The sequence below is a fragment of the Pelmatolapia mariae genome, linkage group LG7 (assembly GCF_036321145.2).
Source record: "Pelmatolapia mariae isolate MD_Pm_ZW linkage group LG7, Pm_UMD_F_2, whole genome shotgun sequence".
NCBI lineage: Eukaryota > Metazoa > Chordata > Actinopteri > Cichliformes > Cichlidae > Pelmatolapia > Pelmatolapia mariae.
This window is the reverse complement of record NC_086233.1, coordinates 45,510,650-45,534,591: the sequence shown is the minus strand read 5'-3', so window position 1 is coordinate 45,534,591 and position 23,942 is coordinate 45,510,650. Positions and strand designations below refer to the sequence as shown.

At 41.8% G+C, this 23,942-nt stretch overlaps 3 protein-coding genes across 3 annotated transcripts; all 3 read left to right on the top strand.

Annotated features, from left to right (window-relative positions):
• Window positions 1–1,334: 1,334 nt before the first annotated feature.
• Window positions 1,335–7,057, top strand: ppp1r3ab (protein phosphatase 1, regulatory subunit 3Ab). Its single transcript, XM_063480991.1, has 4 exons — window positions 1,335–2,125; window positions 2,656–2,720; window positions 2,829–2,917; window positions 3,674–7,057. Exons 1-4 carry the CDS (start codon window positions 1,344–1,346, stop codon window positions 6,629–6,631), a joined length of 3,894 nt encoding a protein of 1,297 aa, XP_063337061.1. The 5' UTR covers window positions 1,335–1,343; the 3' UTR covers window positions 6,632–7,057.
• Window positions 7,058–10,676: 3,619 nt separating this feature from the next.
• Window positions 10,677–17,733, top strand: bmt2 (base methyltransferase of 25S rRNA 2 homolog). Its single transcript, XM_063479252.1, has 5 exons — window positions 10,677–10,918; window positions 13,371–13,512; window positions 13,636–13,764; window positions 14,405–14,519; window positions 14,825–17,733. Exons 1-5 carry the CDS (start codon window positions 10,762–10,764, stop codon window positions 15,455–15,457), a joined length of 1,176 nt encoding a protein of 391 aa, XP_063335322.1. The 5' UTR covers window positions 10,677–10,761; the 3' UTR covers window positions 15,458–17,733.
• Window positions 17,734–18,410: 677 nt separating this feature from the next.
• tmem168b (transmembrane protein 168b) lies at window positions 18,411–23,137 on the top strand. Its single transcript, XM_063479251.1, has 4 exons — window positions 18,411–20,765; window positions 20,866–21,008; window positions 21,161–21,435; window positions 21,658–23,137. Exons 1-4 carry the CDS (start codon window positions 19,632–19,634, stop codon window positions 22,203–22,205), a joined length of 2,100 nt encoding a protein of 699 aa, XP_063335321.1. The 5' UTR covers window positions 18,411–19,631; the 3' UTR covers window positions 22,206–23,137.
• The last annotated feature ends 805 nt before the right edge of the window (window positions 23,138–23,942 follow it).

The window sequence follows — 23,942 nt, the reverse complement described above, 5'->3', positions numbered from 1 at the left end:
CACTGAAATATCATGTGACGCTTGACCTCTGACCTCATTACTTTTCTCATCTGCCTTTCTTTCAAGTTGACCTCAAAAAGATTTCTAGCTATTAAAAACAGTATGATCAAGAGAAAGAGCATGAGCTGTCTAGTTATTTTTGAAATATAATGTAGTATAATATTATCTACATTCATTTACAAATCACTACCTATTATCCATTACCTACCGATACATAATGTTTATAGTAAAAATCTGTCATGCTGCCCTTATCGGATGTTTACTGAGTTACAAATTCTTAGAGTATGTTTAAAAGGAACAAAGAAAAATAAATGAATGCAAACAAAATATAAGTAAATACTCTAGTTTGGATTGGTTTGCTCTCTCTGAGTGCTTCATGTTTTGTTCTATAATGATGCTGCTCTCCTCTGTCTCAGGTACACGGTTAAAATCACTTCCTGCTTTTTTCTTCAATATTGTAAAAAGTGTCAATAATATGTAGCACGACGCTTCCTTCCTCTGTATTCATGGTTTATTTTTACTCTACCTTCCACGACTGAGCACTGCAATAAAAGTATTCTGTCTGCATCACATCCTCTAACAGCCTGGACAAAAGTATTGTCTCATACAAATCAATCGAGTGCTTACCATTCATTCTTATTCATTGTTAAACAATATGTTTTACTCACTAATACTAAGTGCTCACCACATTTTTGGCAATTATGCAAATTTGTCACATCTGTAAGATAAATACAGGAAATATTACACACTAGAGCCATAAACTGTATCATGGTATCTGCCAATGTGATAGGTGGATAATAGATAAATCTAATGTGGATTGACTGTCTCTCACCTTGAGACTTTCACAGCTATTACATTATCAGATATTCACAGATTGGAAATTATTTTAAACAGGATGCAAGTGCAATGGAGCCCGTTGTGGGCCAGAAGTAACAAAACATAAATAGTTGCCATGGAAAATCCCATGTGCCTGTAAAAATAACATTATAACTCTCTTGGGAGTCATGGATTCTACAAAGATGTCCACAAAATATTTAGACTCTGGGGTGGTTTTGTAATAAGAAACTTAGATGATTATCAACTTATAGTTTAGATTAGGTCATACAAGCCCTCTGCCTCAAAAAAACAAAAAAACAAATATGGCACTGGGTCATACATTCTCTTCAGGAGAAGACTTAGACTACTGCACATAGTTTAAGTCCCTTCTGGCCTATTTATAGTGTTGGCCCTCGCAACAATGTCATCTGTAACTTGACTCCATCTGTTAAGTCAGAGCATGCTGAATGTCAGTTGCCAGAAGCAGCGCAGTTCATTTTCACGCTGAGTCTCTCACAGAGAGCTTCATGGATTTTTGGGGACAGCCAAGAGGGTCTGGGGCCTGTAACTTCTTAGGAGTCCCAGTCCTCAGCTCCTGGGACGTGGACGATGATGAGGGCGAGGTGGTCATCGGCATCAGGCCTAAATCCTCTCCTCTCCCACGGAGAAAGAGCTCTGTGTCTGATGAGGACTCGGAGGCTGAGCCTCCCATGTGTGGCTCCAGGAGAGTTTCCTTCGCAGATGCCAAAGGCCTCAATTTGGTTCAAGTGAAGGAGTTCGACACGTGGGACGTGCCCAAACTGCCAGGATACAACACGTCTGATGGGGAAGGCAATGATGAAGATGAATACATTCTTTCACCTCTTAATTTTTCCCTCCCGTTATTAACCGAGGAGCTACTGACCAAGGTCCAGGAACAGAAAGTAGAGCTGGAAAAAATTGAGTTACTTCCAGGGACCACAATAGTAAAAGGGGTGGTGCGCGTCCTCAACATCTCCTTCACTAAGGCGATATATGTTCGAACAACTTTGGACTGCTGGTCCAGCCACTTTGACCTCCTGGCTGAGTACATCCCTGGTTCCAGCGACGGGCAGACGGACTGTTTCTCATTCACGCTCACTTTGTGGCCTCCATTTCGGGACGAGGGGGCCAGAGTTGACTTTTGTCTGCGGTATGAAACAACTGTGGGGACGTTCTGGGCCAACAATGCCAACAAGAACTACGTGCTGTCATGTTTCCGTAGAATAAAGGAAAACGATCAGCCACAGAAGGAAAACGCGAACAAGAAAAGCTGCCTCAAGACAGCCAGGTGAGAATACAAAGTGATTTCATAAAACAATTTTTAGGCAAATTTTTTTAGGTTTATTTAATCATAGGAATTGTGCATGGTCAGGGGAATGTCCATTATGCTTGTTATAGAAGATTGTAAAGGCCATTTCCTGCCTTGAATTAAATATCGACTATTCATTAAAAATGTCCTTTGCTAGTTAGTTTTGTAACTTAAGTTTATTTTGGTGACGACTATGTGAGGTCTATAATTTGAATAACTCATATAAATAGAAGAAATATGCTTTTTTTTTTTTTTTTACATTATAACCAATCTAGACTTTGTGAAATGGACAACAGTCACAGTTAGAAAATACATAATTTCACATCTCACACATATAAATACTTACAAATTTTTAACAATTTAACACTTTTTAATCAAAACAATTTGTGTATCTCAGCACTGTCACCTTACGTGGTTTGTTGATTGACGATAATCACCTGAAGCTATGTGAAAAAGAAAAGCGAATTAACCCTGACTGATCGTATTTTTAATTAATTAACTTATTACAGTCCAAACTCCAGCGTGGAAAACAGTTCAGGAAAGGAGTCGTCAACACAGGGAAATATTGCAGCAGGTGAAAATTTACCTTTTCTCCACTGTGAAATGAAGAAATGACCTGAAATTGAAGAAAACTGCTTTGATAGCCCAGCAGGATCATAGATAAAATGTTTCTTGTCTCCAGATGTGTCCAACAGTGGACTAGAGGGTGACACTTTGAAATCTAAGAATGATCAGTCAGGAATGTCAGAGGAACATGGACAGAAATTACTGGTGAGTGGAAAAAAAAAATGTTGCCGATATGACTGATGACGCAACAGTTCCAATTCTGTCCTGACATCGTAAATCTTCACATGCAAAATGTTGTAAAGCAGGGGTGTCAAACATAAGTCCCGGGGGCCACAATCGGCCCGGCAAAGACTCCTATCCTTTTTTTGTAATTTTGAACATTCGTTACAACCCAAAGAGTAGTGCTGACACATTCTTTTCATTTTACAGCAACGTTTCTTTATCATGTAGAAAAAATGAGATGTATTATTAATATTGTACCTTTTTTTTAATAATTAAATATCTCAGGGATTAAACATGTAGTTCACTGGTCCGGCCAACGAAACACTAAAGTGGGCCATAATGTAAGATGAGTTTGACATCCCTGTTGTAGACTGTGTTAAGTTTTCTACATATTTGATGTATTATTAGCAGTGTAAGGGCGTTTAAAGGATCGGTATGACTGTGAGGTGCAGGAGGAGCAGAGAGCTTAACATGACCCTGGTGCACTTTTTCAGAGAGGGTCACATAACTGGAGCTTGAGTACCACCAGTATAACATAATGTGCTGTGCACCTAAAAAAACAAAAAACAAAAATAAGAAGTGATACTTGCAGTTTGTGCTTTCTCACAGTTTCAATTACATTTAGTCATGCATGCTACATGTCTTCTTGTTGTGAGAAATGCAACTTTAAATTTTACCTCACTTGGTTTTCTTTAAGGGGCATGTTGTTGAAATGAATCTATCTGTGTTGGTGGACAGATTGAGAGTGGAGTAAACGACAGCCAAAGGAGTCGCAGAAAGGCTGCACGGATGGCCCGGGTGAGGGACTACTTTGCTCAAAGAAACGGAGACGCCAACAATGCAGATAGAGACGAATCGCCTCCAGGGGTAACGCAGGCAGCTCGAGAAGAAACCCCAAAGGAAAGGCATACAGATGTGCGACTGTTTGCTGAGAGCAACCGCAAACCAGAAAGTTCCCAAGCAAAGTGCAGCGAACCCCTCCTCAGTGTTTCACGTGTTATGTCACCAGCACTTGACCAAACGTCTGAGAACGAGCCAGAGAAATCTGAGAGCATTGCTTTGGCTGCCTCAGTCACATTAGCAGAAGGTGAGAGTGCCACGGACATCCAAGATGACCTGTTTGATAATTTTGCTCAAGCAGAACAGCAACATACCAAATCTCAGGACAGCAGTCAGGAGGCAGACATGGGTCATGAATACATTAGCAGAACAGCAGTGAGAAATGAAAGCCTTGTTGGCCAGACCAGCAGCTTCACATTTGGCACTGTGGTGGCTCCGCTGTATCACCAGGTGTTTGGCAGAGTGGGAAGTGAAAGTCAGAGAGGAGCTGGCTGGGAAAATCCTGCACGGGCTACACTGAATATTGGAGGCTTACATCCTCACACTGGCATGAGACAGATTAGTTGCACTGTTTCAACAGATATTAAAAGTAACAATAGTAAAGCACTTCGAAATGTGATTAATAACCAGAAATCAAACCAGGAATGCACAGACATAGCACCATGCAATAATCGTGTTGTAGAAGAAGAAGAAGCAAGTTTAAGTCTGACATTAAATGCAGAGACTCTGCAGGTTCTGGCTGGGACTGAAAATACAGTCCCAGCCGGGACTGTGTGCACAAGCACACTTAAGGGTTCACAAACTTGTTTAGAAGACACATTAAGCTGTCCTGAGACTGTAAACATTTTATCGCAAGCAGATTTGTTGAATCCACAAATACCGGCTGATAGTTTACATCCCTGGGGAGAAGCACAGGAAGACAGTGTAACACATGACCCCCAAGGCCAAATTACAGCAGAAACAACACAGTGTCCACTCCCAGAGAATCCATGTACACATGATAAAACTAATCTGGATGAAACGCACGCAAAAAGAGATACACATGAAGTCAGGACCAGTCCGCAAACATCATTTGTAAAACTTGAAAGCTCTGGGGACCTGCTGGGACATGTTAATGAAGGACCTGACCAACAGAGCGGCAGCTTAGAAGAAAAACGCCATGAATGTGAGTTAATCAAAGCTCTGTGTCCTGGTAACGCATCTTTTAGCGAGGTTAAACCATGTGAAGACTTGCATAAGTTGAATTTGCACCACAATGACAATTCAGTTACAAAAGCAACTGTTCCTGACTGCAAACTTGTGGAGAAATCAAATTTCACAACACCCGAGACACTTCTGGAAGCTCGAGGAGAAACTAACAACATGGGAGAAGGCAGTAAAATGACACACGGCTCACTCAAAGATGAATCAAAATCCTCTGGTGAAACTGAGGTAACAGGGGAGTTGGCTGAATGCGTGACTACAGAGACACAGGAAAAAACAGAGCATTGCAAAATCAAAGCTAAGGAGGAGGCTCTCTGTTTAGGACAAATCACTGAAGTGAAGGACTGGGAAATGATGGTTGAAGAAGAAGAAAACAACATTTTAAACGAAGAAGAAAGCGAGATAGTATATTTAAATCCGGGCATCTGTGAAGTAAGAGAAAAAGAAATTGCAAATGAGGAATTTGTCAAGGGGAGGGCAGTGACAGGAGTAGAAGAGGACAGGGAAACAATCGGAGAGGCTGTCTCTGGAGAAGATGGTGCCAGTACTGAGGTAGAATGTGCTCAAGTCATAAAGATGGACAAAACAGGTGGAACGGAAGAATTAACTGAGGAGAACCAAGTACAAGAAACAGAGGGACCAGTAGAGACAGAGCTGCACACAAAAAAACACTTTGCAGGAAAAGAGGTCAGTATTGAATGGGCACATATCCAAGAAAACGAGGAGATAAAGGGAGATGGGAAAATAAACTTGAAAAAGGAAGGTGAAGGCGGAGCAGAGCGGGAGAAAGAACCAAAGGAGGGAAACGGAGAGGAGCTGGATCCATGTTACGAGGAGGAATTCCTAAATTACAGAGCAGTAGAGGCAGAGCTTGTAGAATCACATTCATGTGTGGCGAAACAGGAACAAAAAGATCCAGAACTGTGTTTGGAAGAGAAGTTAGAAATTACAGGAAGCAAAGATGGAGAGGTTTTATCTGCTCTGGTGAACAGCGGGCAGGAGGGTGGCGACGAGAGCGTACCAGTGAAAGAAAGTATAGGAGAAGAGCAAAGTGCACACATTCAAACTGAAAAACAATGTCTTCACACAAAAGCTCAGTCAGAAGATGGAAATGGTTCTGCCGCTGCAGAGGGGGGCGCTTTAACGGATGAACCTGAAAGTGATCAAACAAGCCAGGACAGCGCTTCGGCAGAGTCGGACTCGGGCGATGAGGTGGAGCTGTACATGCACTGCCTGAGGGCCGTCGGCACAGGAGGACGGTCCCACGAAGACAAGAGCACTGTGAGCAAAAGGCCCCGTCTAAGCAGAACCAAACTGCTGTCTGCCACTATGCCGCCCATCACTGAATCTCAGGATGAAGATCAACACCTCAGTCGCCTTCAGGAGAAGCTTGAAGACGCCAAGATTGCCGACAATGCCGCTGTATCCCCGGCAGAGGAGTGCATGGGTCAGAGGGTTTCGTCCTGGACAGACACGTTTTCCTGTAGCAATATCGCAAAATCACTGCTATATGCAACCGTGCTGGTGGTGTTTTTAGTTGTGGCATACCATTATGACTTTCTTGCCTGTTTGGGGCTCTACTTGATATCTGTGGTTTGGCTCTGCTGCCGAGAAGAGAAGCAACCAGTTAAAAACGACAACACAATAGGCTGAATTAAAATGTAATAAGAAAAAAAAACAATCTGTTTGATTTTAAATGTTTTCAGAGTGTACATGGTACTGATGTGATACCCAATTTTTCTTTTCTGTAACCAATGATGACTAATGCATGATTTAGACTGATTTTTGCAGGAGATCTATGCTGTTACTTACGCTGTAAACTCCTTTAACCCTGCACCATAACCTTCCGCGTAACCTGCTGCGAGCCCACCGAAATGTAACTACATGTCGGGGTGTCGCAGCATCGACTCGAACAGCGTGGATGGATGTGGCGTAGGGGGAAGAGGGGCTTCCGGTTACGTCGTGAGTTAGGAAGTAGATTTCCAGCAGAAGTCCAAATTAAGCTCAAGAGGACACAGTTGTAGGCAGATATCACACACGTCAGAATAAATGTGGTCTCTTCCCTGTGGGAGGATGTTACCTGTCTGCTGTCATAAGTCATTATTCTCAATGCTTCACTGTACATAAAACCTACATTACAATGGTTACATTGATCAGTTCTGCAGCTTTTTCAAGGTGAAATACACTACTCACTGTGCTGTGTGTGTGTGTGTGTGTGTGTGTGTGTGTGTGTGTGTGTGTGTGTGTGTGTGTGTGTGTGTGTGTGTGACTGCCACGAAAAGTCATAGTGCTGCCATATGATACAATAATATTAATAAACCACACAACTGACAGGTCAATGAGTCACAGTTTAACAACTTACCTGTTTTAGGTGCTGAAGCTGATGGGAATGTTTAATTTTAATTTTTCGATCATGCTTTAAAAAAATGTAATATTGTTCTGTTATACTACATTTATTTTTTAGTGTAGATGTCATGTGCATGTTTTGTTTTTTTGTTTTTTTTAGGTGTAGCCTTCAAATCAGTATCCATATTAGATGTGCAGGTTCATCCAGGTCAGGGTAGTCTTGAGAGTCTAAGGAAAGGAAGGAAATTGGACTTCTTTGGGTTTGTGATGATGTTTTTCTTCTCATCCAAGAGGCTTCTTCGGTACTAAAAAATGGTAGAGGGTCCAGGTATTTAGACTCCGGTAAAAGGCATGGGTCATTACTGTTACCAGGGATTAAGGGCTGAAACCACTATGAGACCTTTCCCCAATCCATCATGTGACCGACTGAGGTCACCTGAGGTGAGGTAAATGGTAAATGGTTCTTAAATGGTGCTTTTCTGCTCAAGCTATCAAAACACTGTATGCCACACCCATTCACACACACACATGATACTGAGTTACATCACTTTTTTCCTGCATCTAAGTGCTTTTTAACTAACATTTACAGTCCAGTGAACGCACCGGGAGCAACTCAGCGTTTAGTATCTTCTTTGGCTAGGTCACACTCACCCCAATGGTTTGAGTGGGGTCGTTGAAGTTTCTGGGATTAATGAATAAACCCAGATAGAACAGAGCTGAACACAGCTGCTGTATGACTTCAGGGAAAAAAGGATTAGCGTTCTCTTTTAAAAAGAAACACCATAACATTTATAAGCCGGACACACAAAAGGTATAAACAGGGGCTTCTTTTTGATTTGAAGTGTTTCTAAAATAAAGACAGGATGTTTCTGAGGTATCATGTGAGACACGTTGTAACGCTGTCTTTTGTCTGTAAGCTCACTGACTTTGTTTAGTTTGCAGCCATGAAACTACCCAGTTATTTGACCTAAAAAGGTGTTTCCCTCAGAAGTAAACCCTTTAGAGCAATAGTGATGCAGTTTTATTAGCTCGGTTGGCATGTTGACTAAACCCTATACCTCTTGGATTGTTTAATAACTTTTACAAAGTGCAGTCAGGCAACTGTCGTATTTGCCAGACTAACAGGTGCCTATCTGACCTCTTTTTAGGTGTTTTTACTCGGATACAATGATAAATCAAATGTGCCGTGAGAATGGGGATAATGCATTTTTAAATGTTTGTTTCATTATAAATACTAGCATGAAAAATTTATGATTTATATTAATTGTGTATTATGCGAGCCACACTTTATGAAGCATAGAATTGCTTTAGAAGCAAAGGGAAATCAAATTGATACAGTAAAAATCATTTAAACCGAGATGAGACGCAATTTAATAAATTGTAACTTATAGGGCCATTTTTTTTCTCCACCAAAATATTAGTACATGTCTCGGGTTCCACAGTACATCTAATAAGCATATCTCCAGCTAAATAAACAGTGCCTTAGCCACCATGTGATGTGTGATATTTTGGGGGAGAGAAATACTTCACTGTCAGAGGGTTTAAGAATTTCTAACTACAACAAAGGTTTAAATAAAGCTACAGCTGTCCTCACTTCACATGAAATCTGTGTTTAAACTGCAAATAAATAGACACCCTCTCCAGACACTTCATAAAATACACTGTGCTAAAATCAGGTTGGACTCCCCTTATCCCTTCAGAGCTGCCTCAATTCACAGATTCAACAAGGTGCTGGAAACACTGCTCAGATAGTTTGGTCCCTATTAACAAGTTGGCTGCACATCTATGATGTGAATATTCTGTTGCACGCTCTATTGGACTTAGATCCGGTAACTACGGACGCCATCTGAGGTCAGTGAACTCACTGTCATGCTCAAGAAACCGGTTTATGACGATTTGAGCTTTGAGCTCTATTATCCTGCCGGAAGCGTCCACTGGAAAATAGGAATACTGTGGTCATAAAGGGACGGACATGATCAGCCACACACGACAGGAAGGCATCTAAAATTTTATTCATGTAGAATGTAGTCCCTGTGATAAAACTGTAGATTTCTAATATTTGTTATTACCTCGAGTCCATGTGCACATGGTTCTGCTGAACACAGATGTAATAAGTCCACTACCAATGTGGATTTGGTGACTGTATTATTTTCATTGGGGTTACACAGTGTCCATCGTAAGGCATTACCTCATATTTTGAAATGACTGAACATGCAGTTAATAATAGATGCTGTCCTGCAAACAGCATTGACATATATGGTATTTAACTTTTCCCCCTGCTGTTCAGACAGTGGCAGTTTGTTTTCATTAGCCAGAGTCAAATTACCGGTACCATCTCAGACTATAATGCTCTCCATCAGGATTTTCCAAGCCAATTTCCAGAAACAATAACCATGGATTGGCATCACTTGTGGGTTTTCAAATTCTTAGCCTATTTTAGAAAACATTGCATCATCTTTTCAAAGGTTTAATATCTCTACAGCTTTAGAAATGCTCCTTCTTACACTATCCCATTTAACAGGACAAAACATCCTCTCCAGTCACCCTGTCTTAAATCATGAGAGGGGTTGGAGGCGGGCGACTAGATCCTATATTTGGGTCTGTTATAATATAAAAATCATTTAGCTTCATGCAAAGAAGGGAAATGATATATATGGATGGCACATTGAACTGTGTTCACAGAGAGATATTTCTGGAAGTGCTCCTGAGCTCGTGCAGTGATTTACATGACAGTGCTGCCATAGGGCATCCAGTTTTGATTTTCAGCCTCTTCCCTTGCACACAGAGATTTCTCCAGAGTTTCCTCACCTGTTGGTGATACTGTGTATTGTGATAATGATGACGATGATGTCATTTTGCATAATATACAGTGTCCCAACTTTTTCGGAACAAGGTTTGTATAACATAATGCTAACAAATTTATTTCACAGGAAGTGCTTCCAGTAGTTTCTTCAACACATGTCCAATATTTTAATTGGAGAACTAATAAAAGAAAGCAAACAACGACAAAAACACACAAAAAGTTATTCAGTTCAGTGGGATATTGTCTAAGAACATACATTTTTTGTAATTTACTATCTTTGAATAGTTTTAGGGTTTAAATGAATAAATCAGTTGGCTAAAAAACAAAGTTTCGTTTTCTTTTGTAGATAAAAACTTTTGCAAAACACAAAACTACATTGTCTGATGTGTTGTTTACGATTATTTCAGCAATTTACAGATTTCCAAATGCACCTGAACGCTTCGCAGCACGCACGCCAGCTCGAGAATGCTTCCACGCCTGTGATTGGACGACGCGCTGTCAGTTTATGATGCGTGTATGCTCCAGGTAGCCAATCGGCTTCCCTGTTGTTGGCTGGTGCGCCGGTTCGCCGGTCGGGTTGCAGCTTGGAAAAGGGGAAACGACTGGCGGAGGGTAACATCGGTGGTGCGGTGCTATGGACCCCAGGGACAATGTCGAGACCGGGGAGACGGAAAACCAGTCGGAGCTATTCTACGTGCCAATTCCAAGTGAAGCACCGTGCAAGGAGCAGGAGAAACTGTCGGGAGTCGTCAAAAACGTCCACAGAAAACTGCGTAGGAAATACAGGGAGGGTAAGCAGCCTCAGTGGGCCCCTCTGTTTCTCTGTGGCCCTGTAGCATATGGGCTGATACTGTTAGTTATCTCACAAATGTTGAAGTAACGTTAAAAGTTAGCGGTTAATCCGGTAATCACGGATTTGTAAGTTTTTTAAATTTTTACTTCTGGTTAGCTGTTGTGGTGGCAGACTCCAGTCGACAGCAGCGGGTTGCACCAAGCAAGCGAGGCCTTGATTAAAGCTCCTTAGAAATAAATTGTGGCAGCTTACCCAAGGCTCTTCTGCAAATAACATCTTATCTCTCTCTCTCAAACCTAGTCAACACACATCTTAATATGTGACTAGTGAAAGAAAAAGAGTAACTTCCGATTGGCTCCCGGTTGTCAATAAAAGATAACTCTGTAGACTGAGCAAACAGTTGCCGCAACTTATACAACCTAATTAGTGTTGTTTCTGAGATTTGTTACCGTTCAGAGCCAGACAGCGAAAATAATTTAATTAAAAGACACATTGTGATAGGCCAGAACTTTTTTTTCCTTTCTAGTGGAGGTTTAACTGTGTCTTGAAGGATAAGCCAAAGGAGATCTGCAACTGTGGAGCTGAGATTGGGGAAAAGAAACTCGTCTTACTTTTTGCCAGGAGAAAAACCACAAAGACGACACAGCAGGTTAAATCCTGTCTGTGGCTGTTGCTTCCTGCTGTTTCTTTGCACACACGTCATGTAAAGAAGGAAGTTTGTGGAAGGTGAATCCTTCACTTTCTTTAAATAATTGGGGACACTACATATGAGAGACAAGCGTGAGTCTTCTCCTTTTTTATTTTTTGATAAATATCCTTATTTTGGTCACAAGGGAAAACACTGTCTCTAATGGAACTTTGTTTACCGCTATAATGAGTTTTATTTCAGGCAATTTGCAATTTGGGGATGACTAAAGAAGCAAAAAAGTGTCTGTTTAATAGTAAAAATTTGTTTGGCAAGCCTTAAAACAACGTACAAATAAAATGACCAAATCATTATTGGCCCTTTTTATGCAAAACACAATGCAACCACATGCGCTGATGTTTGTGTTCAAGTAGATGAAATGGGAGGAGGTAATGGATCTTTTACTTGCAATCACTGTATCAGTTCATAAGCATCCAACCATCTGTCTTGCTTCAATTAAAAAAAAAGGGAAGTTTGGAAAACCCCGATCTCAGCTCATCAGCATGCATACTTGTAGCATCTGATGTCTTATTTTACAGCCCAATCAGTGCGGTTAACTCCATGTTTGAGTTAGCAGTTGAAAGATATATTGATGAAAGATGTATTTTTTAACGTCCTCTGAATTTTAAATTTAGCTGCAAATCCTACAGAAGCTAGGATTTGTTCTGTTGATGATGTTGCGCTGTGCATAATGAGGGAGTCCATGTGGGAGGAGTGCACAAGAGGCAAATTTAAAATATATAGAGGAAATAAATCTTTGGATGAGTCAATGGCCAGGACACAATGGTTTGCAAGATTTTTTTTTTTCTTCTTCCAGTATAAACTAAGAATATGAATTAATCTCCTGCTTGAATGCATGGCTAGTTTGTTTCATTTGAATGGCTCTGAATCAAAATTATACAGTTGGCCATTTCACTGCTCAGAAATGTGAAAGAAATCCTGGAAATGTTTTTTTTTTTTAATAGTTAAAATAGTGTCATAGTAAAATGCAGGCATATTAAAATGTCAAGTCTTGGTGTTATTTGTGTATGTGCTGCCCTACTTTACCACCATAAAACACTGCATAACCCTGGTAGTGTATTTAAAATGAGCTTGGATTAATTTGTGGTTTGAATAAGACCTCAGCATTGGAGAGAGTAGCTGCTTGTTTTGGAGCCTAGAAGAGCATAAAGAAGTCATCCTGCGAGCAGATCTCATGATTGGTTAATAAGTGAAGCATGATCTGGTAGGCTTGGCATGGAATCACAGTGGTCATGCTTTGAAAGCACTGCTGTTTACCACCAACTCCTCTTGTTGTCCTTTCATTTCTGCAAATCAGATATAGTTTTCTTTACTCCCTTCTGGTCATGGGATTTTTCCCTTGTTGGCATGTTTGCTTGTGCTACGGGCTGTCAACGTCTGAGCAGCTGCAAATGGAAAATTTTGTGGACATAACTTTTATTGTGAAATGACTGTTTTGAGGGTGGGTTTGTTTTTTTTGGTTTTTTAGATGCACATTTCTGCTTCTGTGCAAGCAGAAACAAGTGAGACATAAGCAATATTGATGTACCAGCAGTGACCTGAGATTTTTCTGCAGTTTTTTTCCCCCCTTTTTTTCTAAGATCTGGTTTTGGTGATTTAGTGGATAACCAAAACTTGCAAGTAGGTTGTGAATGTTTTTCTGTTGTCATACAAGAGTAAGACTTGAAGTACTTGAAGCTGTTTTTTGCCATGTTTTGGATATTGCTGACCTTATTTTTAAGGGGGGTTTGATTTTCTCAATTAGTGGGCGACTTTGACAAGATCTGGCGTGAGCACTGCGAGGATGAGCAGACACTGAGTGAGTACGCCCTCGCCATGAAGAATCTTGCTGACAACCATTGGACCAAAAAGTGTGAAGGAGAGGGCCGGATTGAATGGTGTCGCAGGTATGACCGCCCCCAGAGGTCTTCGGGCATCTTTTAGGTTTTATAGAGCCCGGTGAAATCGGACTAATCTTAGCCTGTAAAATGAGCTTCTGTAAACGCAGTGTTTTGATGCCACTTCCACAGCATCTGTCAAGAGTACTTTTTGGATGGGGGAATGAAAAGAGTGTTAGAGAAGGATCAGAAAAGTGCCACACTTGCTATGGGTGTGGGTACAGCATCTACGAGTGCCCAGCCGTACAGCACCATCCCCAGGTAAGATGAAGTAAGAGTGTTATCTGTCATGAGTTAACAGTAAATCATAAAGTCTATGTCCCATTTCCATGCTACATATTAACTATACAAAGTACGCCCGTGTCCTTGCTGGATTTTTGCTATAGAATGAAATGAAAAAATGATGCGGACATTGTTTAATTTGAAAGTTTTTTTTTATTTTGAAGATTAGTTAGTAACTTGGTGTAAAGACAAGGCTTCACTTTGTATCACCTTCTGCTCACCTGAGATGATTCTAAGATCCTATTATTTAGTGAGATTTAATTATTTAAAATGCTACATAAAGGAACACGTTTTGCTGTTCAACCAACCAATGGCGCTCTTCTTGGCTTCTGCTGTTAGCGGGACAAAAAACAAGAAAAATGAATTGGTACGACCTGCCCTCACTCTATAGTAATAATAATGTGCAATAAACATACACTTATTCTTCTTTTTATTACTTAAGTTACTGTGTTGTGTTGTGTTGTACATAGTGCCAACGTGGGACAGTCTTCCAATTTCATTGTACTATTGTACTATGTATGACTGTGCAATGACAAAGAGTTATCTTATAGTGCGTGTAATGCGTATGTTTTTGTGTATTATACTCATCAGGCATCGCATGTTGTTGTTTGTGCTACAGTTCGATCTCTCAGCTGGGGAAAATGCGCCTTCTTGATGTGGGAAGCTGCTTTAACCCTTTCTTGAAGTTTGATGAGTTCCTCACAGTCGGTATTGACATAGTGCCTGCAGTTGAGGTACGAGTGCATATTAATTATGTTTTACATTTTAATTGACCATGTGCTTTTATACAATTGTTTATTCACATGAAATGGACACAGTTTCCCATTTGGGTGTTTGCGTTATAAAGCAAAAACAACACCAGAAATGAGTCATGCCCTTTGCCAGTGCTGTGGTTAGACTACGTGAAGAAAATCAGCAGAACACAGGAAAAATGACGCCCAACAGCTGCAAGTCATGAAAACAAACGAGCTGTGTAGAAATGTTTGCTGGCATAGATCAAGTTTGAACCCTGATTTGTGTTAAATTTGTGCTTTTTCAGAGTGTGTACAAGTGTGACTTCCTCAACCTCCAGCTTCAGCAGCCGCTCCAGCTGGCGGGTGATGCAGTCGATGCTTTCCTCCGACAGCTCCATAACCCCATCGATGCTCTGCCCGCTCAGCTTTTCCACGTGGTGGTCTTCTCCCTGCTTTTGTCCTACTTCCCCTCGCCATACCAGCGCTGGATCTGCTGCAAGAAGGCCCATGAGCTGCTGGAGCTGCATGGCCTGCTGCTCATCATCACGCCTGACTCTTCTCACCAAAATCGCCACGCCCTCATGATGCGCAGCTGGCGTGTTGCGGTAGAGTCACTGGGCTTCAAGCGCTACAGATATGTCAAGTATTCTCACATGCATCTCATCGCCTTCCGAAAGGTGTCTCTGGCCACCACCAGTGACCTGGTGTCACGCAACTACCCTGAGATGCTTTACATCCCTCAGGACTTTAATTCCAATGAGGAGGAAGACTGTGAAGACATCCCAATGCAGGCGCGCTCCGAGTTTGAGGATGACCAGCTAGCTTGGGGCTTCACGGAGCTACCAGACACACCCTATGATTCCGATTCTGGGGAGAGCCAGAGCAGCTCCGTCCCCGGATTTCATGAGCTAGAGGATCCCATCCTGCTCCAGAGCTAGGCTAAACCAGCAACCCTTCCTGCCCTTTACTCCACCTAAAGCCCCTTTCAGACATGGAAAGCATAACATCGCTGGCTTCAAAAGTCTGTAAAAGCGATGGAATTATATTTAGTTAATATTCCTAATGCTTTAAATCAAATATACCCCTGACAGTGAGAGAGAGAAGACTACAGTACAAGCATAAGGTTTGCCACACAGTATTATCAGTGTCAGGTTTTAGAAGTGTAACCACACTTTTGAAAGTTAAAGGAGGCTCCCCCAGTCAAACTCTGAGAGAGAGAGCCGACGGGGGGGGGGGGAAGAATCTCTCTTCTGTAATGGGAATAGAAATGGGTCACAGAGGTTAGTACTGTCATCTGAGACATATTTTTGTCCATGTTATTGCTGTTTAATGCATCCTCTGGTCAGCTGAGCAGCTCACAATGAAGCAGGGGACACATGCAGACTTGTGCCGTGCCCGCGTTAATGTTTCAAGGCTTGACCCTAGTAAGATTGGCATTGCCGAAGAGCGACCAGGATGCTGATTGAGACGTGAAGCCGACACATTTCGATGCTGCCAGGTTACCGTAAACGGAGAGCGTGTCTGAAAAGGGCTTAATTGTCGTCTCCCCTCCAACTGCTGCGCTGCCAAATTTAACCAGCTGCATTCTTACCCCACTTCTACTCCTTCTCAAAACAATGCAGTTTGCACAGTGTGAAAGAGAAAAGTTTACAGATTATTTTCTCATATCCACACTCCTTTCAGAGTGTGCACGCACACACACACACACACACACACACACACACACACACACACACACACTAAGATGGATATATTTTGATAAATAGTTAGGTTTTTTAAGAGTTGGAAATCGAATGCCCGCAAGATCTCTGAACTCCCCGCTCCTCTTAATATCAAAAGTCAGCTTGTCTACATTCTGTACTCAGTCTCTGTTTGAAATAAGCTAGAGTCGCAGGCTGCTCTGTACAAAAAAAGCCAAATACAGCAAACCTAAGCAGCGTTACAGGGGTTTGATTGCACTGGTGAGACAGAGATGGAATAAGTAGACAGGCGTGTTTGCTTCTGGCACATACAGCTCACCTTCCTGAAAACTTTTTTTGATGTTCATTTTAGTTTTTCAAGACATAAAAAAAAAGCTTATTGTTTGGAAATAGATATCCATAGTCAAACAGTCAAACATTGGTGTTGTAAATTGTGGCAATGCCTTAGTAACTTGGCATTCTATGAATGATTTTGTGTATCTTTTACCAAAAAAAACAACAACAAAAAACTGGTATTTGTAGCATTTGAAACATTTTCAGAACCATACAGTAGTATTAGTAGGTTTACTAATGTGAAACGTTAACTGTTTACTTATTGTGTTTAAAAAGGTACAAGTGCAAAGTAGGTACAAGGTTTTTGTCTTGCTCTTCTCTTAAACACTGACTTCATTCTGAATGATCTTTTTCCTGCTGTTGCATTTAATCTTTTTTTTTTTGTCTTAAGCATCAGATTGGTACAACACTGCATGTCAGTGACTTTACACCAGTTTCCTTTGACACAGTTTTACAGCTTTGATGTGAAAATACAGCACTCCACAAAAGCAGATGCAGAGTTCCTTAGAAAAATCACAGAGAGAAAATACATTTACACTCACTTTTGTAAAAAAGGTGAAATATTGTAAAATTTAGAAAGCGAGGTCAGATCTGAAAATTGACTTTATGCTGCAGGGAGGTTTTAGCTAAGACACTACCAGGTGAAATGTTATTGTGTGTTCCTGCTGGTCCCTGAATAGACTAAATGTGTGGGTGTGGCTTAGACTGTGACTGAAGGAGTGAATTTCTAGTGTGTGGAATTTTTTTTTTTTTTTGGTTTTTTGTTTTTGTCAGTGGCACAAAATGTTTCTTTTCACAATTTTACAACCAATGTGATAGGCCCACAAAACGATACCAATAATGACTATAAGGTGCCTTCTGTGTTTTTGTTTTTGTCTGTCATATTAGTGGATACGTGCTTATGTAATGCAGTGTGCTTTTGCCATTTCCATATCATTTTCTGGTTAATGCAGATCTCTGCTGTTTTGTTTTTTCTTCCTGATTTTTAACAGGAGAAAAAAAATTCACAGTACATATTCAGACTTTAAAGGAGTGTGTTTTGTGATTTTTGTCTTCCAGTGTTTCTTTTGGCCTATTTGCATGATATGGATCATCTTCATTATCAGCATTTTCAACAGTGCAGGACAATGTGTGCTTACAGTACCATTGTATTTCTCTTTTATAAATGAATGTAAATATAAGGTGGCGGTGTGTGTTCCTTCTTTTGTGCTAAGATTTTTATATTTAAAAAAAAAAAAAAAAAATCAGTTGTTTACAACTTAGAATGTTATGAAGAGTCCGCGACTCTCTTTTACAACTTGGTCAAAATTTCTTCATCTTCTTCTGATACTATACAGAAATAGTTTTTTTGAAAAAACATTCAAACCCCATGGCCGCAGAGTTTTTAATGAATAATATTAAAAAAAGGAGTGTTAGTGTTTTTGTAAGGAAGGGATGTCATATTTATTTTACATTGTGGGCCCCGTACAGCCCACTTTGATGGGGCTAGACCGTCGAGTAGGCCAGAGCAGTGAAACTCCCCTTTCTGTCAGAGCAGACACATTTAACTAAACTTTTAATCTCTGAGATTATGATAATATAAGAAAAAAGTGCAATTTCATGATAGATGTGTAAAATAACAAAAGGTTCTTGTAGCATATTACCCAGATTTGTAAAATCTAAAATTATCAAGTTTATAAAATTTAACAACTTTATAAAGTCTCGTTTTGTTAATTCAGATTTTTTTTTTCAGACCCACTTTAGAAAAACTGACATTTCTTCAGTAGATGGTGAAAAAATTGGTGATGTGATGGAATTTTTGGTAATTTCATTGTTTAACTATTACATGCACTAAACAAAGATAAACTCCAATTATTGTCTTTGCCAGGCTGATTCTGGCCCCCGCACCGTATGTTTGACACCCCCGTAAAGTGATGGGAGACCTCTAATCGCTAAAGGGTTATCTAAATACATATATGCGGTCAAAAGAGTAGCTGGTAGGGTCTCAAATTGAGTCCACACAGAAATCAGAACAACTTATGTGTGCTTTAAACAATGCTCATCCAAAGTCTCTGAAGTTGTAGTGGAGAGAAGCACAAATGTAATTGTTCATCTGGTGTTTTAATAATAGTACCAGAGTGCACTGACTGGCACGTTGGTCCAAAATCTTCCATAAGCGTTCAACTAGGGTTGACATTTTGAGAATATGAACGCTATGCAACTCACATAATTTTCATGCTCGTCAAACCATTTAGCGACCCCTCGTGCCCTGAGGATAGAAGTAAAATCATGGAAAAGACCGCTTCCATGTCCACAGGAAAAAGGCGATTACAAAAAAAAAAGAAAAAAGAAAGAAATAGTTAATTAAAGTATAAATATACCATGTCGGGGGAAAACGGCAACAAACTGGATTTTCTAAATGCAGGGGTCAAATGATCGGATCTTCCTTGAATGTGTCACTTGTTAGTTCCTGCCATTGACTACAGTCAATGGTTCCTGCCAGCACGGAGAAAGATGCTAGCAACTACGGAGAAAAATTAATACTGTTTTTGTCTTTGTTTTGTTTTTTTGTTTTGGCGGCGGGGGGTCTTATCTTAGTTTAACTGAGGGAACTCATTAAAATAAATAAATAAAAGAAAAAAACTACATCAAAAAAACGGTTTGGACGTTTGAACTTTTCAACACCAGTTCTGACCCTTTATGCTTACCGTAGTCTTAGCACAATCATGGCGACTGTCATCTGACTGAAAAGTTTTGATGTGAAACTTTTTGAACTGATGTCTTTCACAGTCCCGCTGGCTGGCGTCAGAATAACCCAACTGCGATCGTTTATAATCGTGCCAAACGTCAGATGGAAGAATACAAACAAGTGACATCCAAGATGTGAGTGTTTTGACCGCTGACACTAACCGTCCTGAAGATGTGCCGCTGAGGAGCTAACGCCAGCTAAGCTAGCTACTTTCAACAAGTTAGCCCGCTGGCTAAACCGAGTTTGAATGTCGCGGGATTTCACATGTCACAGCGGACAGCAGACCGGGTAATATCTGACTTAAATGCCATTTTTTGGTTTCAGGTAGTTGGTATTTAATTTAAAAGGAAAATGTGTCGTTTTCTACGTTACTGTGTCAGTCACTGCCTTCACGCAGCGATGACCCGGCTGGAGGAAGTCAACGGAGAGATGAGCATGTGGTCATCAGTCCGGTGGCTAGGCTACTTGTCCGGGCTTAACCTGCTCGTGGCCCTGTGCATAGGTCTCTATGTCCGGTGGGAAACAAGCGCGGAGTCCGCTCTTCTTGTCATTTTTGTTTTGGCCCTGGTTGTCCTCGGAATAGCCATTGGCCTCTACTACTTCAGTATGGAGAGGATGAGCCTCAGCATCCTCCACCTGTGGTTCGGTTTTTTGCTGGGTCTCCTGTGTTTCCTCAACTCCCCCGCCCTGGACGTCGACGTCAGGGAGCAGGTTGCCAACTACCTGCTGCTGGCCAGCGTGGCTCTGAGGACACTGTGGGCGCTGCTGGAGAGACTTGTTGGATGTGCTAGGTATCGCCCTGCCTTCTTGACCTCCGCGGAGCGCCTGGAGCTAGCTGGCTTTGCGATCGCCAGCACCGCGCTGCTCATTCAGAAGTCCCTGAGCGTGATGGTGCTCGTGGTGGCTCTGGGCACGGTCATGGTTGCGCTGCGGATGAAGGCTCTCCTGGCTCTCGCCAACCTGGCGTGCTTCGCTGTCATCACCGCCGTGCTGTTCTTTAACTCTCTGAACATTACAACCAACCCGTTCGCCCTCTCCTGCTTCTTCAGCCAGCTCATCTGCGACCCTCTGCTCGATGTCTACTTCAGCGGTCTCTCTGTGACCGAGCGCTGGCAACCGTTTCTGGTGTGGAGGGGGCTGTGGCGCCGGGTCTCCCTCCTGCCCCTGCTGGCGGTGGAGGTGAGCTTCATCGTCCTTTCTGCTGGGAGACTCTCAGACCTGGAACAGTGGTACCGCACGATCCCAGCCTTCGTGGTGTGTGCTCTCTTCTGGGGTATTTGCCACATGGTGTTTGTCATCACTGTGTGGGGTTTTCACTCTAAGCTCAGCGAATGCCAGAGGCTGTGCTGGTCCCAGGGGTCGGAGGTCAGCGGCCTGGACAAGGTGATGGCCTCCAAAGGCATGCGACATTTCTGCCTCATCTCTGAACGCCTGGTGTTCTTTACTCTGGTGTCCACGGTAGCTGTGGGTGCTCTGTGCTGGCAGGTAGGTCTGTCTCAAAAATGCTTTACTGCTGCAGCACACGGGTTATTCTTTTCCTGTTTCATTTTTTCCTTTACGTGACTCTTGTAAATTTGCTCGGCAGGCCAAAAACAGTTTGTTTGTGAGCACTTTCCTGCTCATTCTGCCCCTGGAGTCTCTGTTCCATGGACTCTTCCATGAGCTCGGGAACACCCTGGGAGGAACATGCGTGGGCTATGCAGTGGTCATTCCCACCAACTACTGCAGGTAGAGGTCCAGCATTGTATCTGAGAATTAGAAACATCTTCAAGTCAATTTAGACCACATTCAGATTCATGTTTGAATTTACATCATTGATATTCTGTGCGCTCAAATGAAATGGAATTCTGAAAGTGGCATAATTCTCCTTCCTGTTACAGTCCTGATGGTCAGCCGATGCTGCTGCCTCCAGGCCAGGTGCACGAGTTGAACAGGCGCTCTACGGGTATGTTGAACAACGTGCAGCGCTTCTTTGCCCACCACCTGATTGAGACGTTTGGCTGTGACTATTCCACCAGTGGGGTAACCCTGGAGGCTCTGCAGTCCAAGATGAAATCCTTTCTGGACCTCCGCAACCCAGACGGCCCACGCCACGACACCTACGTAATCTTCTACAGTGGCCATACGCATCGCACTGGCGAGTGGGCGCTGGCAGGTGAGAGAGGCGTTAAGTTGACGCAGTCATGATTAGGAATCGCTTATATATATATATATACATATATATATATATATATCGTTTTATCGCCCAGCTCTAGTATGTATATATGTATATATATGTATGTTGGGGGTTTTTTGTATTTTTTCCAATTGAACTGAGAATGTGTGCCATTGTTTTTGGAATCATCTGTAATCAGCTGTTTCATGCGCACATCTTTAGGTGGAGACACTCTACGTCTGGATCACATCTTGGAGTGGTGGAGGGAGAAGAACGCCAACTTCTGTTCCCGCCTTGTTGTGGTGCTCGACTGTGACAACTCTCTGCCATGGGTGAAGGCGGTCAGGAAGGTGGAGAACCTGTATGTTGCCGTCCAGGGAGCGATGCTCTTCAGAGCAGCGGACGTCGAGCTGCATGACCTGCCGCAGCTCGGAGACTTCACCTCCGAGTGGGTGGAGTACAACTGCAACTCAAACAGCAACATCCAGTGGTCAGAGAGGGGCAGGGCGGTTTCTGCTGCTTACGGCATCTCCAAACACTGGGGCGACTACACGCTGCACCTACCAACAGGAAGCGACGTCACCAATCACTGGAGCATGTACTTCCCCCGGGTGACCTATCCCGTGGTCCAGCTGGCGCTGTGGTGCGGCAGCCTGAACCTGCTGTGGACCTGCAGCGCCTGTCTGCGATGTCTCAAGAGACTCAAGCTCAACTGGTTTCCACCAGCAATACTGGACACGGGGCAGGGCTTCAAACTGGTCAGATCATAGAAATATGAGTGAACCTGTTTTTATTTAAATATATTTCTAAAAATATTTTCTAAAGTTGATTGTTTTTTGTTGTTGTTAGGTTTGGGTTTTGTTTTTGTTTTTTTAATTCTTTTTGTATCCCAAAGACAGGCAGCTGTTGGATTATAAGATTGTTAACCAGAATCCTTTCAAGTTACTTTAAAATAAGCCAGTTACTGATTGGGACGTTGACAAAGTTAGTATTTAAAGTGTCTGAAAAGCAGTTCTGTTAATGTGTGACTGGATTCGAAGGTCTTATTCTTTCTTCCCCAGACATTAGACAAATACACAATGCAAGGTGAGACTGAACACGGACCCTATTTTGCACATTTTAGCACCGTATTGACTGTTAGATCTGAGCCACCTCGGTTTTCTGCACATTCACACAGGTGCCTTTTAGCTTCACCAAAACTCAAACTTGCTAGGCTGATTGTTTTTAACCTTAAACCAAAGAGTCGACGGTACGTTTTCAGAGGAGGATCTCAGGCATAAAAGCTGTTCTCTGCACTCTTCAGCTGCAGGTTTTGCTATTCTGTTATGATGAAATGATTCCTCGTACATTTTTCTGCACTCCTACAAATATTTTGTCACTCGTTGCTTACTGTATGCTTGAATGCACTGCTTTGTCTGTTCTAAACAATATTTTAGAATGCCTTTTACCAGGTGATCTTTAAATCCACTCCTGCTGCTTCAGGGAGTCCTCGAAGTCTTTTAATTGTACCAATGCACTACAAGCCAGGTGCTGGAAGACCTGCAGTCTCTCTTGTAATGGACCACAGGAATTTGTTTTCTTCCTGGGGGTTTATTACAGTTCACTGAACTATGCAACTGTATGCCAACAGGCTGTGTGTGTGTGTGTATAGAAAGGGATTCATGGGAAGAAAACCTGTTGGAGCTATGCAATAAAAAGTCAAATATCACTCCAATGTATGAACTTACCCCTTTTTAAAAATAATATAAGGAGATCAATATCATTTCATCCATCTCCTTAGTCTCTTATCCAGTTCAAAGTTGCAGAGGTGCTGTTACTCATCAGTGCCATTGAGTCCGCTTGGATTCTGCTTATTTGTCAGTTCTGATATTGAGGTACCACTGTTGTTCTTTCCCAAAAGGAACTGATAGTCGTCAGGATATTTTATTCTGGTGGATTGGATAGTTTGGAACTGACAAATGTTGAAGACTTTTTTTTTGCAAGCCCACTATCTTGTGATAATTTGGCGGCAGCGCAATGGTGATAATATTTGAAATGTTTATCTTGTGTAAAATCCATAATCACAAGTAACTTTATAGAAAACTGAAATGTTGCCAGCTTTCCAGATTCCTCAAACTTCAGAAGAGAAAAAAAATGTGTGTATGCCACAGATGTGTAACAAAGCATTTTAGTAGTTACTTAAGTTTTGTGGCAGTTTCTCCTTGTAGACGCACATGTTCAGCCCGTCTAACGAGTACATCAAGAGCAAAACAGATAAAGATTTGATGGAATTTGTTTCCATGGTGACACTGTATACAAACTTACCAAGCATGAAAACTTTCTGCCCTTACAACAACAAAAAAATCCCCAAAAAAACAAAACAAACTCTGGAATAATAGATACTACAAAGGACACATTACTTACCTATAGTATCACCGATGGGTGGTCACTGTAACTGCATTGAAGAACCAACAGTTATCCAACAGTTAATTCAATTTGAGGCAGTTAAAACATCTGTCGCCTGATTT

Excerpts from the sequence above, each read along its gene's own strand:
- ppp1r3ab (XM_063480991.1), top strand. The coding sequence starts at position 1,344 with ATGGATTTTTGGGGACAGCCAAGAGGGTCTGGGGCCTGTAACTTCTTA. Across the intron at positions 2,126-2,655 it reads AGCTGCCTCAAGACAGCCAG|TCCAAACTCCAGCGTGGAAA; the intron begins GTGAGAATACAA and ends AACTTATTACAG. Across the intron at positions 2,918-3,673 it reads AACATGGACAGAAATTACTG|ATTGAGAGTGGAGTAAACGA; the intron begins GTGAGTGGAAAA and ends GTTGGTGGACAG.
- bmt2 (XM_063479252.1), top strand. The coding sequence starts at position 10,762 with ATGGACCCCAGGGACAATGTCGAGACCGGGGAGACGGAAAACCAGTCG. Across the intron at positions 13,765-14,404 it reads CCGTACAGCACCATCCCCAG|TTCGATCTCTCAGCTGGGGA; the intron begins GTAAGATGAAGT and ends TTTGTGCTACAG. Across the intron at positions 14,520-14,824 it reads ACATAGTGCCTGCAGTTGAG|AGTGTGTACAAGTGTGACTT; the intron begins GTACGAGTGCAT and ends GTGCTTTTTCAG.
- tmem168b (XM_063479251.1), top strand. The coding sequence starts at position 19,632 with ATGTGTCGTTTTCTACGTTACTGTGTCAGTCACTGCCTTCACGCAGCG. Across the intron at positions 20,766-20,865 it reads TGGGTGCTCTGTGCTGGCAG|GCCAAAAACAGTTTGTTTGT; the intron begins GTAGGTCTGTCT and ends TTTGCTCGGCAG. Across the intron at positions 21,436-21,657 it reads TGGCGAGTGGGCGCTGGCAG|GTGGAGACACTCTACGTCTG; the intron begins GTGAGAGAGGCG and ends GCACATCTTTAG.